General features: G+C 50.5%; 5 protein-coding genes across 5 annotated transcripts; 2 read left to right on the top strand and 3 right to left on the bottom strand.

Annotated features, from left to right (window-relative positions):
• Positions 1-509: 509 nt before the first annotated feature.
• BKA67DRAFT_411908 (uncharacterized protein) lies at positions 510-7,055 on the top strand. The gene is made up of 4 exons (XM_046096761.1): positions 510-795; positions 845-4,905; positions 4,956-6,794; positions 6,851-7,055. The coding sequence occupies exons 1-4, from the start codon at positions 793-795 to the stop codon at positions 6,870-6,872; spliced, it is 5,925 nt and encodes a 1,974-aa protein (XP_045953114.1). The 5' UTR covers positions 510-792; the 3' UTR covers positions 6,873-7,055.
• Positions 7,056-7,676: 621 nt separating this feature from the next.
• BKA67DRAFT_525125 (caspase domain-containing protein) lies at positions 7,677-9,593 on the bottom strand (the record flags this gene model as incomplete). The annotated part of the gene is made up of 1 exon (XM_046098641.1): positions 7,677-9,593. The coding sequence occupies one exon, from the start codon at positions 9,591-9,593 to the stop codon at positions 7,677-7,679; it is 1,917 nt and encodes a 638-aa protein (XP_045953113.1).
• Positions 9,594-10,685: 1,092 nt separating this feature from the next.
• Positions 10,686-14,207, top strand: BKA67DRAFT_525227 (CHAT domain-containing protein; the record flags this gene model as incomplete). Its single annotated transcript, XM_046098646.1, has 2 exons — positions 10,686-12,725; positions 12,810-14,207. The coding sequence occupies 2 exons, from the start codon at positions 10,686-10,688 to the stop codon at positions 14,205-14,207; spliced, it is 3,438 nt and encodes a 1,145-aa protein (XP_045953112.1).
• Positions 14,208-14,279: 72 nt separating this feature from the next.
• On the bottom strand, positions 14,280-16,289 carry BKA67DRAFT_524451 (uncharacterized protein; the record flags this gene model as incomplete). The annotated part of the gene is made up of 2 exons (XM_046098573.1): positions 14,280-14,683; positions 14,741-16,289. 2 exons carry the CDS (start codon positions 16,287-16,289, stop codon positions 14,280-14,282), a joined length of 1,953 nt encoding a protein of 650 aa, XP_045953111.1.
• Positions 16,290-16,519: 230 nt separating this feature from the next.
• BKA67DRAFT_580044 (uncharacterized protein) lies at positions 16,520-17,635 on the bottom strand. The gene is made up of 3 exons (XM_046103816.1): positions 17,231-17,635; positions 17,110-17,176; positions 16,520-17,044 (listed from the first exon to the last, which is right to left on the bottom strand). The coding sequence occupies exons 1-3, from the start codon at positions 17,254-17,256 to the stop codon at positions 16,865-16,867; spliced, it is 273 nt and encodes a 90-aa protein (XP_045953110.1). The 5' UTR covers positions 17,257-17,635; the 3' UTR covers positions 16,520-16,864.
• Positions 17,636-17,643: the final 8 nt, after the last annotated feature.

The raw sequence follows: 17,643 nt of genomic DNA, 5'->3' as shown, positions 1-17,643 counted from the left end.
AGCAGATCTAATTTCGAATTCTATCCAAAAGGGCACAGATACCGACAGTGGAGCTTCAGCCACCTGGAGCCTGGAGCCTGGCCCGCTCAACGATCGTCGCCCTTCAGCCCTTATAGATCTGTACCTCTGTAGGTACACACCTGACCTAGCTGGCACTGATAGTGATTGTTGCGGTCTGGTGCTGCAGCTGGAGTCGCAGCCTTGCAGCGCACTACCACTCCGCATGTACTTGGCTCCGTGCACCAGCGACCAGTTATCAGTGAGCTTTTATCCATCACTTCGGCATTCGTCCAAGCCTTGCCATGTAGTTAAGCTCCAATGCTAGCGCAGCCCAAAAAGCGCTGTCCAGTGGTACTTAGTAAGGTTAGTAATTAAGCTGTCGCGTCTCAAGCCAGGAAGCCACGCGACAGCGACAGCAGCAAATCGAAATTCTAGTTAGTCTGCGGTTAGTCTTGACTAAAGTTAGCTGTATCTTCCCCAGCTTCCCTCAAACACCCCGATTCGTTACATGCAACCTGTGGGAAAGGTTGCGCCTGCAATTCACTTCTTTTCATTGTCTCTCAACTTGGATTTCTGGTAATTACTGGCGCATCTCTTGTTTGATATTGCCTTGTCTTCCATTCCTTCACTCGTTGCCTCGTAATTCATCCATGGCCACCGACACCCCCGATGGCGAGCTTTAACCCGCATCTCACCAACTTGCGCCCTCGATGATATTGTTGTCGTGCCCTTGCCAGCTACCTGTGTTACCACTCGGGACTGACACAATACTACTTCTGACCAATCGCCATAATGGTAAGTCCACACGAGTCCCGTTCTGCTCAGTCTTCTGACACACCGAAAGCCTGCATTCACAGCTCTCAACGTTGAGCCCGAAGAGAACATCGACGATGAGGTCGATACCACCCGCGAGATTCATATCGAAGAAGCCCTGAAGCGCTATCAAACAGCATTGAAACTCCATGCTCAGGGCCCCAGACACTACCGAGAAGCCCAAGAAGCGTACCACTCGCTCTTCGATTCAGAGATCTTTCGCTATCCTGATGCCACTACCGATTTCGAGCGCGCTGAGGAGCACGATGATCCTCGACATATCCATGCCGACGCCCCCCTGGCACATGCCTTCGAACTTGCACACGCCGAAGTTGGCGAGACTGGGAGCAGTTTGCCACAGGTTCTCTATCTTGCATACAAGAACCATGGCCAATTTCTGCTGGACGGCATCAAACATCAAGCAAAAGCCGACGGACAGGCAGTCTTCGATCAAGACGACACTCTCCAGAAGGCCCGCAAAGCCTTGGAGAATTTCGCCATCGCTCTCGATCACGATCCCTCAGATGCCGATCTATGGAGGCGGGCTGCACGGGTTGCCGCCTTTCTCGAGAGCACGAGAACCAGCAGGTACTGCCTGGAAGCCGCCATTGAGCTGGACGACGATCCCGCAGTGGAAGAGGTCGAACCGCCTTCCTTGGCAGAAGGCTTCGCGGGTGAACAACTCAAGGACCAGTTGGACGTTCTCGGCGATCATGTTGCCAAGTCGCACCCTATTCTGGCTCCATACTTCAAAAGAGACATGCCTGCGGCTCTCAAGAAGTACCTGGATCCTATTTCCTATCTTCCAAACCCGACAAAGTCGCTCGCCACACCTCATGGCGGACCATGGCCTGCCGTGCGCCATGTTGTGCCAACACCGTTACCAGTCCTCGGGTCTTCTTGGGCAGAGCTGGGCATGTCACTTGTGCACGCATTGGCTGCGACGGGCGGGGGTGCCAAGGCCATGCTGATAGAGCTGCCCGGCATTGCTGAGAGTCCAGTAGCCGCCGAGCAGGTACTTCTCGAGAGGTCCCGCCCAACAGAAGCTGCCGACGGTGCTACATCTCAGGACGAAGTTGTTGACCCTGCGGCTCACACCTCTCCTCAGGAACATGCCGTTGAATCTCCTGTCGACACCAAAACTGAAGCGCCCATGACAGTCGAGAAAACGGAGCGCAGCGAATCCGTCCTTTCGAGAAAGAGGTCCCATTCGGTTGCAGGCATTCCTGAAGCTGAGGGTGAGGAGATGGTAGAGAAGCGGAGCAAAAGGACCCGACGAAGAGAAACCGGCTTCGAAGATACCACCGATGCGCAAATACACTACGCAACCCAACTGGAACCTTTTCAGGCCGCCGACAAGCACCTCTTTCAGACGACCAGGAACATGGCGGAAACCCTCGGTGTGACCGACAGCGGGACACTGCAATATATTGCCGAGATGATCGAGCTTTCTGGTCTGGAGACTAGGACGTCCAGGCTTACCCAGCCGCCCATGATAGACCTTCGGGATGCCCTTCAGAACTTTGACGAAGACATAGCGAGGATTCTTTTGAGCAAACACGAGACAGCTTCTATAGGCTTTTCATCTTTTCTTGAGCATGCCAAGCCTGGCACTCAACTCAAAACCGAAACGCTGCCATTTGACGAGACAAAGAACTTGAAATCTTTCGCCAAGTTAGCCAATGGTCGCGGAATGGGACTGGCAGACATTGCGTTCGAATGGGTCCGATCTGTCGTTCAAACATATGCAGAGTCGAAGTGGTCAGATCCGATGAAGACAGCCGTGGTACAAGTTATTAGCCACCTAGATGAAGAAATCTACAGTCGGACGGTTTACGAGATTGAAGCTTGTACCCAGCAAGACGATACCGACGAGTACCTAGAGTCTCTTGACCACATGATCCAGACCCTTTTCGAGCTTCACCTCGATGTATACGAAAGGATCACCAACCCAAACAGTGCCGTTGATTTCGGTATCCGTGTCGAGGTCAAAGGGAGACTAGGCAGATGGTTCTCTCTTGCATCGCAAATGAGCCGGGATCGACCTACCACATTCGACAAGTCCTTATCGGTCAGGTTTCTGTGGGCAGCTGTATTTGTCATTACTCTCACTGAAGGGGTCACCCGAGAGCACGTGCTCCAGTGCTGGCAGAGCCTTCGTGAAGCCCTCGCGTCCGAGTTTGAGGGCGTCGCCTTGGCGTTGCCAAACAATGCCATCATGCCAGAAATCTCCATATTTGCTGCAGACCGAGAGATTAGCAAGCTTACAACTATGGACTTTTTCTTAGGCTTGTTCCAAGATGATCTAAGCGACCCCATCGGAGTCATCGACAGCCTGGAACCAGTGCTTAACCCTTCCGCTGTCTGTGCCAAGACAGACACACCACGATCATCTAGCTCACCTACCCCGAGCGAGCAATTGAGATCGGCTTCACCTGAACGTGAAGTGCCACAATCAAAGCCAATTACTGACACTGCTAGCCAAGGTCTGCTTGATCTTTGGAAATTCTTATTGGGGGCTAGCACAGAACTGCGTCTTTTCCTATGGAATCGGCTTGGAGAAGCATATCAGGCCATTCAGTACCCCACCAAGGTTTTCTCATGCAATCTGAAGGCTATTGAGATGGTTGTGAGCGATTTCGAGCGCGATCCTTACCTCAGCATGCCGATCGAAGACAGGAGACCTCTTTTCTTCAAGATGTTGAAATTCATTGATGATCTGCTTGTCAAATCTCTCTCAATAGCGCTGAATGATACTAGCGCCTTTGATATTATAGACGATGGCCATCTGCAATCCAGTATCGCAGCACTGGTCAAGCTCGCTTGTATCTTGCATACAGCCCCTATGTTCGAAGACGAAGTACGTGTTGGAATGACCTCCGCACCTTCTAACAATGCGACTTTCTCGTCTTTTTTCAACAAGATTCGAGAGTTGCAAGTTAGGAATTGGTCACTGCTGTATACTCTACTGAAAACTTGTATACTGCAGGCCAACTCCGCTTTTGCCACCCCCGAAGCCGATTTGGCTGATTATCTCGCCGCAGTGCATCAGGTACTTGGTGTTAGGAAGTGTTGCAAGGCTTCAAACAAGATTTTCCTCAAGATGATGCGGCTGGAATTTCTCAAACATAATCTGATTGATAATTGGGAAGACTACATGGGGCAAGTGTTGTATGATCTCTACGGTCTCAAGGGCATTGGCGTGTGGGAAGTGCAAGATCATGGATGTGAGGCCGAGAAACTCGAGAGGCGCAACACGATAAACCTGGTCGAGAAAGTTTCCGCACTGGCAAATGGCATGCCGATGAAGGATCTGCTCAAGTCGGACCTGAAAACGACCATCGAAACTATGCAACAAGCGATTGGGCAGACCAAGAGTAACCAGCAGACTATTCACAATCTCAGGAACTTCACAGAGTTTTTGAGAAAGCCTATTCATCCACTCCGACTATACCAGGCGTTGAAGGGCAATGTCACCATCGATGCAGTCGCTGTCACAACCCCAGACAGTGTCCTGGCCAATCATCAGTGGTTTTTCCTTCTAGGCATGATTGCATTCACCAAGTTCAAAGGAGTTGATCTCAATCGAAGACAAACTCCAGGCGCTACTGACGACCTACGCATGGGTGCAACATTCCTTAGGCAACAACTGCAGTTCACACCAGATCAGTGGAATGCCTGGTTCAGATTGGCCGAGTGCTTCGACTACGAGCTGGATGAATCTGTTCTGTGGTCGGCCGACAAGATGAACAAAGAACGAGCGGAATTAGTGAAATACCAGCGGAATGCTATTCACTGTTATGCCCTGGCGCTGTCAAACTCCCGGCGAGCTGGGCCCGACTTTGACGGAGATGCACTGGAGGCGATCCATGAATTATACCACAAGTTCGCCATGCGCATGTACGCATCGAGTCGTAAACCGTTTGAGATGGAGCCGTTCGAGCATGCCGATCAAGAACGGTTCTTTATACAAAACATGGGAGCTGGAACGTTCAAGCGCAAGATACACGAAGAGATGGAAGACTACAAGGTCTGGAAGTACGCTGCAACATTGTTTAAGAAAGCCATGGCGGTCAAACCCAAGTACTGGAAGTAAGTGCTACAACATTGAAAAGTCGCGATATGGTACTAAATCAGGACAGGAACTCCTACATGTACGCGAAATGCATTTGGAAGATGTACAACAAGACGTACACGTCGCTTGATCACAAAGATAGGCAAAATCGTCCAATGATTGAGGATGTTGTATCAGCTTTGGAGAAGTCTGTCGAGGTTGTGGCTGCGTTGCCGAAACCACGGTCTGGCGAATACATTCTGGAGCCACACTACAAAATCATTTCTGTTGTGCATAAACTTGTCATCTGCGGCCATTTGCAACCACATGAGGGTGCAGACATTCTGCAACGACAACCATTCGCTACCAGGAAAGGATCAGAAGTAGAAGTGAAAACACTTCAAGAATGGGGACCGTATGTCATCGAGTCCTTGCAGCATATACGTGAAAAGGATAAGTCCAACTGGCAGCATCGCATAATCATGCGCCACGCCAGAATTCTATTCGATGAGACCGCAGAGGAACCCGATCATACTCAAGCAACGGCAGCCTTCAGTGTCCTCCAGAAGTCCATGTTCACGAAGACCATGGTAATGAATGTATGGAAGTGCGATGCCGAACGACCCGGCCGCCATCACGTTTATACGGAACAATACGTGCGATTCATGGTCAAAATCCTAATTGTACTCAAGGATCGGGTTAATTTTGAGAGTCTGCTACGACGTATACGCAAGAAGGGTGCAGACTTTTATCACTTCAACGATCTTTGGCAGACATGCTGCGTGTCATATCTTCGGCTGATACGTGCTCATTTCGAGATCGAGCCCGTCCTTGAGGATGTGTATAAGAATGTGTCGCTGGAGGAGTTCGAGATTGTTTCGGAGCGCATCAATGAGTGGTCAATTGATTCTGCAGCTGGCGAAACCTCTGCACTAGGCGGTCTCAAGGAGGCTATTGAACTGAAGAAGCTCAACTCCGGTCTCATGAAGGCTGGAGCTATAGATGATCTCATCACGGACTGTTACACCGCCCTCTACATGCAGATTGGGAAGTCATTACCCGGCCCTTCGCCCGAATCACTTATACAGGAGCGTGCAGAAGCCAAAGCGCGTGACGAAGAAAAACAAATGCGAGATAGCCCTGAAAAGCCCGGCAATTCTTTCAGCATGCTGCTAAATCCACAATCTGAGGCCAACTCTGGCACCGAGGCTGGACCTGCAGCTCCAGCTCAAGAAGGAGTGGTTCGTCAACGCCGTATCGGGATCAGGAAGCCCGATCTTCTGCGTAAGGCGGAACAGGCTGTAACACGCAGCATCGATGGACCAAGCAAAGCTATCGGCTCCAAGTCGCTGCGAGGGTCCGTCTCTAGTGGAAGAACGAGAGGCAGCAAGACACCGGTTGGGGAGGATGGCAGGGATGGCGACGCGGAGATGGGCGAGGGCGCCGGCGATGATAGCAGTGCACCTGGTAGTATACATGACTCTGCGGACGACGAAAGCGACCTCAGCGATGTTCCGGCTTCCGAGTTACTGGACGAAGAGGAGGCTGCGCTCATGTTTCCTGGCCTGGCCAGACGCAGTGTCGATCAAGAACTTGAAGAGGAAGATCACGATGAGAGTGGAGAGGAAGGCGGAGATGAACAAGACGAGTCAGATCTGGAGGAAGAGGAAGAACTAGAGGATGGTGAGAATGAAGGCGACGAGACCATCGAGCACGAAGAAGAAGAATTGGTCGACAACGAGGATGGCGAGCCAGAAGAAGACGACATTATGGACGACACAGAAGTCGTCGGCGACCATGATCAAGTCGAGGAAGGTGTCAAACACGAGGGTGAGCTACAAGATGCAGATGATTTGGACATGGACGAAGAAGAAGAGGAACAAGAAGAGGAGGAGCAAGACGAAGAGGAGCAAGAAGAGGAGGAGGAGCAGGAAGAGGAGGAGGAAGAGGAGGAGGAAGAGGAGGAGGGAGAGGAGGAGGGAGAGGAGGAAGAGGAGGAGGATGAAGAGGAGGAGGGCGAAGAGGTCATTGGGGATGCTATCGAAGCCGAACCTCTTCGGCGGTAGCTTGAGCGATGAAGTTAACCCCAGTATACCCGGCCTCAAGTACTTAAATGATTTGCTAGCAGCGTAGCGTTCAATATGGCGCCCATGAATCGAAGCATTCAGAACTTCGGATTTACTTTACATGACTTGAGCAGAATTGATTGCACAATTTACATGTGATGATTTGTAGACGTTTTAAAATGCACATTCGTTTAGGAGACAAGGCTATGGTCACCTGGCAAGGCCGCTACGATCGGATTTCGCCAGCGTCAAACTGCCATCAAATCCCCTAGTTACAGGCGCTGACACTACAGTTCGCCGGCGACTATGTAAGCCTTGGCATCAAGTTCCCCTACAGTAGCGCCGCCCTCCAATTCCCACGGGCGCTAAAGTTAGGCTTTTATAGGCGCTCCATCCTACTGTTCTATTCTAGCCCCACTTGAGGTAACTCCACCGAAACATGTGTATAGACTAATTAGTATAGATGGTGCAAACTCTATCCAGCCAAGCACTGCCCGGCCACTGCTAGGCTTGGTCTTCTACTAGGGAGACCTAAGCTTGGCTCAGCCTGAGCGACGCGTGTTTTCCCTTTGAGCAACGTCTGACTGCTTCAGCATGGAAGGTAAAGCCATCGACCGAAGTAGTGGAGTATGACCAACTAGGTCTCCATCTAAAAGTTGCTGGGCATCAATGGAAAATCGGATTGTGTGGCGAGTTTGTTAAGGGGATTCAGTGTTTATGTCCAGCATGTAGGGTCTTCAGTACTAAGAATAAAGCAGTTCGTCATCCTGAATGCACCAACTTGCCTCGCTTACTATCACGGGCTTCCTCTGCCCCCCGGTGCCGTTCCGATCCATATATTCCATTTGAGCAGTGTTCCAGATGTCAGGTAATTCCATACTTTTAAATCGAGTTTCCTTCTGCTTGGTGACCACCGTGCGCACGATGTCGCGATGAACTCGTCCGTGGCCCCTGAGCTCGTCTGGTATTGTGAGATGGAATGAAAATGAGCGCGTCTTGCCTTTCTTCACGGTTATCATAGCGTCATGCGTCGGGAAGAGTTGCGCGACATCGAACCCAGCGCCGAGACTTATGACGGCGACGTGTAGGTCCTCATCCTCATAATTCTCAAATGTGTACTTCACTTTCTGCATCTCCGGATACGGATCCCCACCGCTTTCGTTACCCACAGGACTCAGTGATGCTTTGAAGTTCAGATGTTCCTCGCTCCTGAGCCTGCGCAACTGGTCATACCGGAGCAGATGGGCTAGGGTAATAGCACACCCGACAGGCTGTTTGTAAGTCAGGCTCAGCCCGCGCACAGGGCTCTCATGGTTGGTGAAGGACACCGGCGCGAGGACCTCGATTTCGCCGCCTGCCCTCCTTGCCAGCGTGAACCCGCCGCTCACGGCTTGTTCCGTGACGCGAACCTCGCTGCCCGCGATTCTTCTCTGCAATGCTTCAGAGAATCTCTCTCGGAACCTGTCCGAGAAGGCCGGCCCAACGGATATATGAGCTGGCGTGGTCATGCGCCACCGGGAAGACAAAATATCTATGCTCTGGAGTCCGGCACTGGACATTCCTTGCGGCAATTTGGCTTTGCTTTCGAAGTCGTCGACGCTGGAGATCGAAAGGGTAAAATCGGGTGTCACCGAGCGCGTCGTGAACTCAGCACCCACAGTAACACCGTGGATCTTTCCAATCGGAAGAATAACACTATTTGATTTGACCTCAGCCCAGATTGGTGTCGCAGAGAAGAGTTCTCTGTCTCTCAGGAACGCCAGCCTGTCTTGGCCAAAGACCTCAGGTTTCTGTGGTGAAATGACTCGTGCGATATAGTCCCGGATGGTTCTATATGTGGAGACGGTCGCGTCTGGCTGCTCCTTGAAGAATTTCGACAGCGTGGCCGTAAATACCCCGTTTATCTGGCCATCTATCATCTTTTCTGTCGCGGTTTTGTCCGTCTGACAGGCAGCCATCAACGTGAACCCTGTGGGATTGATATCCCATGACTCAGGAAGCTGCGCCTTGCGCATGTCCTGTGCCTCCTCGAGGTCTGACGATTCAGGCTCAGGCTCGATGCCATCCTCATCACCCGGAAGGTTGTGAGGCGACCAGTCTTTTGGACTGCGGATGTCGCCGTCGTTCCTCCATGCGCCAGCCGAGTGGCAGCTGTCCAGGGTCACAATGACCTGGACCTTCCGGTTGTGGATTTTTCTCAGCCATTTGTTCAGCTCCCACCCGCGCACAGCGCGTTTACCGCAGCAGTAGTCTGTGGTCATGAGGGAGGGATCCTTGTCGCGCCCGACAGGCGATCCAGGGATCCGTGGGAGCAAGGCGCCGTGACCCGAGAAGTGAAAGAAGAATATGTCTCCGGGTCGGGCACGGTCGATCACACTGTCGAACTCCCTTTTGATGTTGACAAAGGTAGGCCAGCGGTCGTCTGGTTCTTTGGGGTTCTTGCTGTTGTATTGGGACGGTGAACACGTAAGAATGCGTTCTTCATACGGCTTAAAGTGGGTTTGAAGAAATCCGTGGATGAGCTTGACATCGTTAACACACCCTTGCAGGCTGTTTAAAGACACAGCACCATTGCCTGTGGACCCTCTCGATCCATCGGCCTGGTACAAATCAACTCCGACCAGGAGGGCAAATAGTCTTGGCGAGTTTGATGTATTCATAATGGATGACGTGAACGGCTGGTTGTCGTTGGAGCTTTGATAAGGTAGTGCCGGCCGTTTGACTTATATACCTCCGCTACTATAGAAGCCATTGAGATGAGGCTATGTCCAGGCTCCAAATGATGGCCAACGAGTCACCTGATAACCATGAAGACAAAAATGCTTTGCATGTAATGTCAGCTTTACTATTGGCTCAGTGAGGGGATCGGCACGATTGCGGAAGGCGAACCGAGGCTTTTTATGCATCATGAAGTTTACGGCTGATAAACCAAGCCCCAGGCATTTTATCGTTGCTCGGTAGGCACTACGCGCGGAGGCGACCAAGGATGGAAGAATAAGCAATGTAGAAGGCTGAATGCCTGCCCAGTCCTGTAGTATTGGAAGGGTAGCGTATCTGACAGGCCAACGAACTGGTTTTTGGAGTCTGCCCCGCCCACATCCGCGACCGATAGGCGACAGCGACCCTGTCAGTGTATGCAAGGTATCTTCATTACAATGAGTCCAGAACTGGCGTTGGCCCCGCGTCTGTTGCGCATCATGTGCTGGTTTTGGAGAGGCATTCCTCAGCAGTTCCTCTTGCGCCCCCTCGCACAATCTCATAAGTACGTCCGCTGTCAGATTACCCCATAGCACTTGACCTAAACCAGACAGGTTCCAAGGTTAGGCACTTATGTATGCAAGTTGGGAGTCGCTAGGGATCTTTGCCTCTCCCTATATTATCGTTACATTGGTTCGCACCCCATGTACATATGTCTTCCTCTGTTACGTGCTGCCACATGTCTATGCGCCCAATATAAATGACGGTGTAATAGTTGTTGTCGGTATGTAACTACCTCTACATACCTCCAGTTGGCTTGGGACGTACTTTAATTGACTTCCGAGCTTATCCGCACGCTAGTACACTATATTGGCCTATCTTCAAGATTACTCGAATGTTGATTATTTCCCTATCCCAATTGTCTTGAATGCGCGAGGTTTCCTGCGAAAGGAGACATCTATATTCTTCTGATCCTACTATTTCAAACTTCTCCATGAGATGTTACATCGTTCAAAGCGCTTATTGTGGTCGATACTGACTAGTATAGCAACACAATGTCTGGTTCCGACGACGCGATTCAGGAGGCTAGAATCGCCCTTGTGATCTTGCCAAAAGATCACCCAGATCGTGCAGGATGGCTCAATAACCTAGCCATTGAGCTAGCTCAAGGGTATCAGAGAACAGCAAACACTGTTTTCCTCGATGAAGCAATAGCAATTGGACGTCAGACTCTTGCTGCAATGTCTGACCCTGATTCTAAAGCAACAGGCCTCAGTAACCTAAGCTGTCACTTAAGTGAAAGATACCTCTGCATAAGAGACGTCAGAGATATAGAAGAGGCAGTACAGATCGGAGGCGAGGCTCTTCAGTTAACTCCTCGCTTTTCCTCGGAAAGGCCAACGCGGCTGAACAATCTAGGGGTTGCACTGAGCCATCGATACATGGCAAACGAGGAGAAGGCAGACCTCGACCATAGTATCAAGGCCTTCAGAGAATGTGTGAACACAGGCATGGACAGTGATCCAAACTTGGCAAACTATTTTAGTAATCTTGGATCCCAGCTACGCCAACGGTACCACTCAGTCGGTGCTGTGGACGACCTAGAAGAGTCTATCCGAGCTGGTCGAGAAGCCGTGGATAAAACATCCGAAGACGACCCACAACGGCCGGCACGAGTGACCAACCTCGGAGGTGTACTGGCTGATAGCTTCCGCCGGACCGGGAATAGAGAACATCTCAACGAGAGCACTTTACTAGCGCAATATGCTACTCAAAACACAATGGAGTCCCATGTGGATAGTCCGATGTACTGGAAAATACTTGGAACGCGTCTCAGCACTCAATACTCACGAACGGGAGACATCAAGGATCTTGAAGAAGCTATACAAGTCGGTCGCAATGTGCTAAGCACTACACGGCATACCGATCCAGATCGGGTAGGAAGACTACACTCACTGAGTGTCCGACTCGGATTGCGATTCGATAGGCTAGCAAATATGAGTGATCTCCACGAAGCAATTCAGATTGCACAACTAGCTCAGAAAGACATTCCTGATCATTATCGTGGAAGAGCGGGACTATTGAACCATATTGGAGATTTGCTTTCTTCTCGACATTTAAGAACAGGATTCCTACAAGACCTTGAAGAGGCTATACGTGCCAAACGCGAGTGTGTGCGTATTTGCCCACAAACCTCTCTGGACTTACCATTGTATCGTGATAGCCTCGGCTCAACGCTTGGCCAGAGATACGCGTTACTAGGGGCCATGGCTGATCTTGACGAGTCTATCGAAAACATCCAAATAGCAGTTGCCATGACTCCCAAAAACCATCCCGATTTGCCTGCATGGCTTGACAACCTTAGCACTCAGTTATACAGTAAATATTTGAGATCAAACGACATGTCCTATCTTGAGAGATCGATTCAAGCTTCTAGAGAAGTTGTTGATCTTCTGCCAGACGATGACCCAAGCTATTCCTCTGCACTGAGTAACCTAGGGCATGTGCTCGTGGAGAAGTTCGAAGAGTTGGAGGATGCGAAGGACCTCGAAGACTCCATCCAGACTCTACGGAGTGCTATCGACCTAACTCCACTAGATCATCCGGCGCGCCCTACGAGCTTCAACGTCCTTGCAATAGCATTGAGCAAGAAGTATAAATTGACGAACAACATGGATTATATCGAGGAATCCATCAATCTCGCCCGCCAGGTCGTTATAATGGTCCCAGAAGATCACCCTGATCGTACGATATTCTTGACCAATCTAGGTTTGCGGCTTGGTGACAAGTGTTTGACTACTTTGGACGAGGAGGATATAAAGGAAGCCGCGTTACACTGCGATCAGGCTCTACGCCAGAAAAATTCTTTCATCGTGCAGCGCGTACGTGCTGGTATGCTGGCGGTCAATTATCACTCCTTGACTTCGAACTGGGCCGCCGCCTGCGAGGCTGGTAGCATTGTCGTGCCATTGCTTCCTAAGCTTACGCCGCGATCGTTCGAGACTTCGGACAAGCAGGAGCAACTGGGAGAAATTGCTGGTCTAGCCTCCACGGTAGCAGCAGCAGCCTTGGGAGCAAAGTCAGAGCCCTTCTTCGTACTTGCCCTGTTGGAGCAGGGGCGCAATATCGTGGCAGCTTCTTTAGAGGACATGCGGGGTGACATCTTGAACCTCGAAAAGGAACACCAAGAATTGGCGGAGCGGTTTAAGAATCTCCGGGAAGAACTTCAACCTCCCCAGGACAATGAAGCCGCCGGCCTGAAGCAATCTTTGAGCTCCTCGCACCGATCCCAGGGGGGTCGAATTTACGAGGCAAATGAAGAGCTCGATAAGCTCATTGCGGAGATTCAGCAAATTCCAATGTTTGAGGACTTCCTCGGGGTACCCAGCGAAGCCGACATGAGAGCAGCTGCTAGAATTGGTCCGATTGTTGTAGTTAATGTTAGCGACGATCGATGCGATGCGATACTCATCGAACAAAACGGAATACGGGTTTTACCACTCCCTAGACTGAGAAACCAGGAAATCGAGAAGAGGGTTCAGAGAGGTAATCTTGGAAGTATTCAAACACTAACCTGGCTGTGGGATTCGATTGCACGTAGTGTTCTTGATGCCCTCGGATTTATGGCGCCACCATCTTCTGGATGCTTACCCCGGCTCTGGTGGGTTCTTACGGGCGCCCTCGTCAATTTCCCCATTCATGCGGCGGGAAAGTATTCCCCAGGTTCTATGGAAACCGTTCTTGACCGAGTCATGTCATCTTATGTGTCTTCGGTGAAAGCCCTTATACACGGCCGGCGGCGACGAAAACATAATTTTCAGCTGTCCGGGCAGTCGTCAACACGAGCAGTCCTCGTCGACATGTCTCAAACGCCCCGCTATGGCACATTACCTTTCGCAACAAAAGAAGTAGCTATAGTCCGAGATATCTGCAAAGCAACGTCCATCGAGTACTCGGAGCCTATGCGGACAAAAGACCATGTCTCCTCACAGCTGAAGAACTGCGAAATATTTCATTTCGCCGGCCATGGGCACACAGACAGCCAAGACCCGGCATCTAGCTATTTACTCCTAAATGACTGGGAGGAAGACCCGCTGACAGTGGGTTCTTTGTTTGACATGAACCTCCGCGAGAACTCGCCATTTCTCGCGTATTTGTCAGCATGCGGGACCGGTCAGAATAAAGAGGAGAAGCTGGCAGACGAGAGCTTCCACCTCATTGGCGCGTGCCAGCTAGCCGGGTTTCGTCATGTTATCGGAACATTATGGGAGGTCAGCGACGAGTTGTGCGTTGACGTGGCCAGAATCACATACGAAGAACTGGTCGATGGATTCATGAGTGACGATTCAGTGTGCCGCGGAATACACAGAGCAACGAGACACCTGAGGGACCGTTGGCTCAGGTCATCATCTGCTAGCATCCTTGTGGCTAAGGCCGAGCCAGGGAGTGCGGATGCGGGTGACGAGAACGATGAAAGGGGCCCCAGGAAGGCCGTCTATCACAGCTCCGACGACGAAGACGGCGACGCCTTGTCATCATCATTATCATGGGCTCCTTATGTCCATTTCGGAGTCTGATTTTTAGATATCACGGAACTCCACGTATTGAGGTTTTGATTTCTAAGGCTGTTGGCCATGGTCAACTTCAGCTTAGCTTAATATTTTCGTCTTTATACGGAAGTTCACCGCGATCCAATCATCTGACACCGAATTCGGTTCTTGACCTCTAGCCTCTCCTTGGGATGGATGCTCAACCCTCTCCCCCAGCTTAGGCAATTCTAGTGATAGGAAGGAAACCGGTTTTGTAGTCAAGAAAACCTTTATGATATCTTCGCATTCTTGGAGGCCTTGTTCCTTCATTTCAATCGGTAAATTAAACTGTATCTTTTTCTTGCACGTGCCTGGCGAGTATGAATTTCTTTCCTGCCCTTGGCCCCTAACACGCGCCGGAACGACCAAGTAGTCCCCGTTGAGGATGTTTTCCACCTCATAGGATGGGCTCAAGTTGTAGACATGCAGATAGAGGACCTGATTCTCACTGAGACTGTTCTTGGCTATCAACTGTAGTTTGCCACCGTCGCTGACTGTGATTGTACACTCAGGATGTGTACATGCAGTGTGGTGAGGCCCGAAATTTAAACAGCCAGGGTTAAAAGTATGGCCCACTTCGTTGACTAGTTGAATGTCGGTGAAATCGCTAAGCGGATGCCCCTCGCTTGAAGATGCTTCGTTGGACAACTTCTTCATGAATCCAAATTTGGCAGCATGTTCAAGCTCGTCTAGTAGCTGACTTGCGGCTCGCCTATCAACATTACCGACGGCTCTCTTAACAATTGTCTCGTGGAGATGATTCTGAATCTCGTATCCGTCCTTGGTTGAGATCACGAAGAATGAGACCGACTCCTCGCCTTTTGTGGTTTCGGAACCACTAAGGCCCAAGAACCGCCGCTCGTCAACGTCTGTCGCCCACGGATAGGTTGATATGAGTTTATCATCGAATTCGACAGAATGGCTACCCATTCTGAGACACGTAAGCGCTGTGGCCATCCACCCCGTATCGACTCTAGCCGAGGCGCCGTCAAATAGCTTCAATTCAGAGTCAAAAGCTCTCACGTTAGCGATGCTAGCAATTGCCCCATTCTTCTTTAATTTGAAATTCACATCCATATCTGTTACCTGGTAGACAATAAACTCATCACCTTCGGTGATCCCATGTGCCTGGCCAGCTTGCAACTGAAGAACACCATTCCGCATTTTGATGACTGGAATGGGCGCTGAATCAATCTGCCTGTCGATATGCCCAAAAAAGCCGAGGCTTTTGTTGCCGTAGAACATGGGGGTCTGTTTGTATCCAATCGCACCTCGGAACCTAGCGCAGAGGTGATGGTAGATGTGCTCTTGCCGCCCGCGAATCCCGCCAAACTTAGCGAGTGTCCTCAAAAGGAAGTATGACAGTGCTCCATGCCTCTGACCGCCCTTGACAATAAGCTCGCGTGCCGTCTCCGTTGGCCCGCACGCTGTGAGGATGCAATATCCGTCTGGGTCCACTAGCCAGTTGAGCCGCATCGAGGCATCTCGCGATGGCGGGCCTGGGGCAGAAAGGTGTGCCTTATCGACCTCATGGTCATATGGAAGGTATCGCACCAATTCGCCATCACGCATAACTCCTCCGGAGAAACAGCAGTCGAGGACAAGCGTTATGATCAACCCTTTATCAGCCAGATGCTTGAGACAGTTCGCTAGCTCTGCTCCACGAAGATACCTTATGCCGATAGCATCCTTTTCCTCCAGAAGTACAAGAGCTAGATCCTCAGGAAAGGAGCCAGAGCTATCATCTACGGATGGGGTGGTCGTGCCGTGGCCAGAGTAATGTACATAAACATAGTCTCCGGTTTTAGCAAGCGAAGATACTTGTTCGAAGCTTGACATCACATGATGGTATGTCGGCCAGAACTCCCGGTCTTCGGGTGGCCGGTGAGGATGGGCATCCGTCGCTGAGCTTGCCGTGAACTTGTGCAGGTGCAATCTGGTTATTGCGCTACTCAGGACTTGGGCGACTTGTTCGACGTCGCCCACACATCCATGCAACGATGAATACTCGGCTGGGTAGAAGTTCACCCCGATCAAGATCGCGAAATATCTTGCAGTTGAATCGTCCATATTTACATGTATGAAACCAGTATACTACTAACTAGCAACCCAGATCAATGACTCCATCTAAAGCTCGGTAATAAATGCCGTGACTAATGTAGGAGATTCCCGAAACCGTAAGGCGGCGGGTCACGCACGAGATGCTGATATTTGGCTCGGCTAATCGGCAGGGTTCATGAGGTATCTGCTGTAGTGGTTGGGGCGTATAATTCAGCACCCTTGTCAGGTACTGACAGGGCCACTCATCTTTCAATGCTTTCCTACTCCGTACTACTCCGTACGGTTGACTCGAGTTCTCATAAGAAATCTTGCACAATTCGCTTACGTACCGGGCAAGAGTCAGGCAAGGAACTCTGTGCAGTTCAGCTGATAATCTAGGTCGGCGGCCAGCCTGGGAAACCAATGAGCAAACTTTGAACTAGGCAGCCTTGTTCCGGTTGCAAAATGTATTAACTCAAAATTTCATTTCCGAAGTTAAACCATGGTGAAAAGACTATCTAAGTATAATGTTATAGTCGAAATCACCGACTATAAACTTTGTGCGGAACGTGACCATACCCTGTGATGCCCCCCGCGCACGGTGGCTAAGCTGTTGTCAAGTCGGTTTCGTCGACTACCGCGCCTCCCCGGGCTGTTTGGCCATTTGCGTGGCATATCGTATACTTTCCGGCACCTCTAGCGGATTCGATCTTATAAGGACCTTCAGTTTGTCTTGAACCGGGAACCCGCAAATACACCAATTGTCCGGGGCGAAATTTGTAGGCCTGTTGCAACTCAGTCACTTATGGTCACAGAAAACGTTGTTAGGCCCCTGGCAAAGCTAGCATACCACGCCGCTCTTATGGATTAGCGGTCTTCCATTGTCATCAGGGATCTCAAACTCAGGACTCGCTGACCTGTCACGGCATCAACAATGAATATCTTCGCGATGGGAGAATAGAAAGACTCACCGCTCTCGTTTATCCGAGTCTGCCATTTTGTTGGGGAGAACGAAGTAATTTGTGTACAAACTCTAAAATCGAGAGCAGACGAGTTGTGGTAGTTGTAGAGGGGCTAACTTCCCTAACCTAGCTGTCTTTGACTGTGTACAAAACAGTGGGGTTGAGCTGCTTTTCTGTAGGAAGCGGAGCGCCCGCTTCGGAGAATGCTGCCGAGGCAATGTGCTGGCAGTACATACAACTTGTAGGGGTATGAGTTGTCTGTGAGTCAATATTCCACCAGAAATATCGGTTTCTCGGTTGGTACTGTACAAAGTCGTGTTCTCCAGAGAAACCTAAACAAAATCATTTTGTTTCTTCGATCCATAATTAGAATAAACTAAAACAAATCCCCCAGAAAGATGCAAGCATATATATTATATGTA

The sequence above is a fragment of the Truncatella angustata genome (genome assembly GCF_020726525.1).
Source record: "Truncatella angustata strain MPI-SDFR-AT-0073 chromosome Unknown BKA67scaffold_9, whole genome shotgun sequence".
NCBI classification, from domain to species: Eukaryota; Fungi; Ascomycota; class Sordariomycetes; order Amphisphaeriales; family Sporocadaceae; genus Truncatella; species Truncatella angustata.
This window is presented reverse-complemented; position numbering and strand designations above follow the sequence as displayed.

Coding starts and splice junctions, on each gene's coding strand:
- BKA67DRAFT_411908 (XM_046096761.1), top strand. Junction 4,906..4,955: donor GTCAAACCCAAGTACTGGAA/GTAAGTGCTACA, acceptor AAATCAGGACAG/GAACTCCTACATGTACGCGA. Junction 6,795..6,850: donor GAGCAAGAAGAGGAGGAGGA/GCAGGAAGAGGA, acceptor AGGAGGAGGGAG/AGGAGGAAGAGGAGGAGGAT.
- BKA67DRAFT_580044 (XM_046103816.1), bottom strand. CDS start 17,256: ATGGCAGACTCGGATAAACGAGAGCG. Junction 17,177..17,230: donor GACTCGGATAAACGAGAGCG/GTGAGTCTTTCT, acceptor ATGCCGTGACAG/GTCAGCGAGTCCTGAGTTTG. Junction 17,045..17,109: donor TAATCCATAAGAGCGGCGTG/GTATGCTAGCTT, acceptor GAGTTGCAACAG/GCCTACAAATTTCGCCCCGG.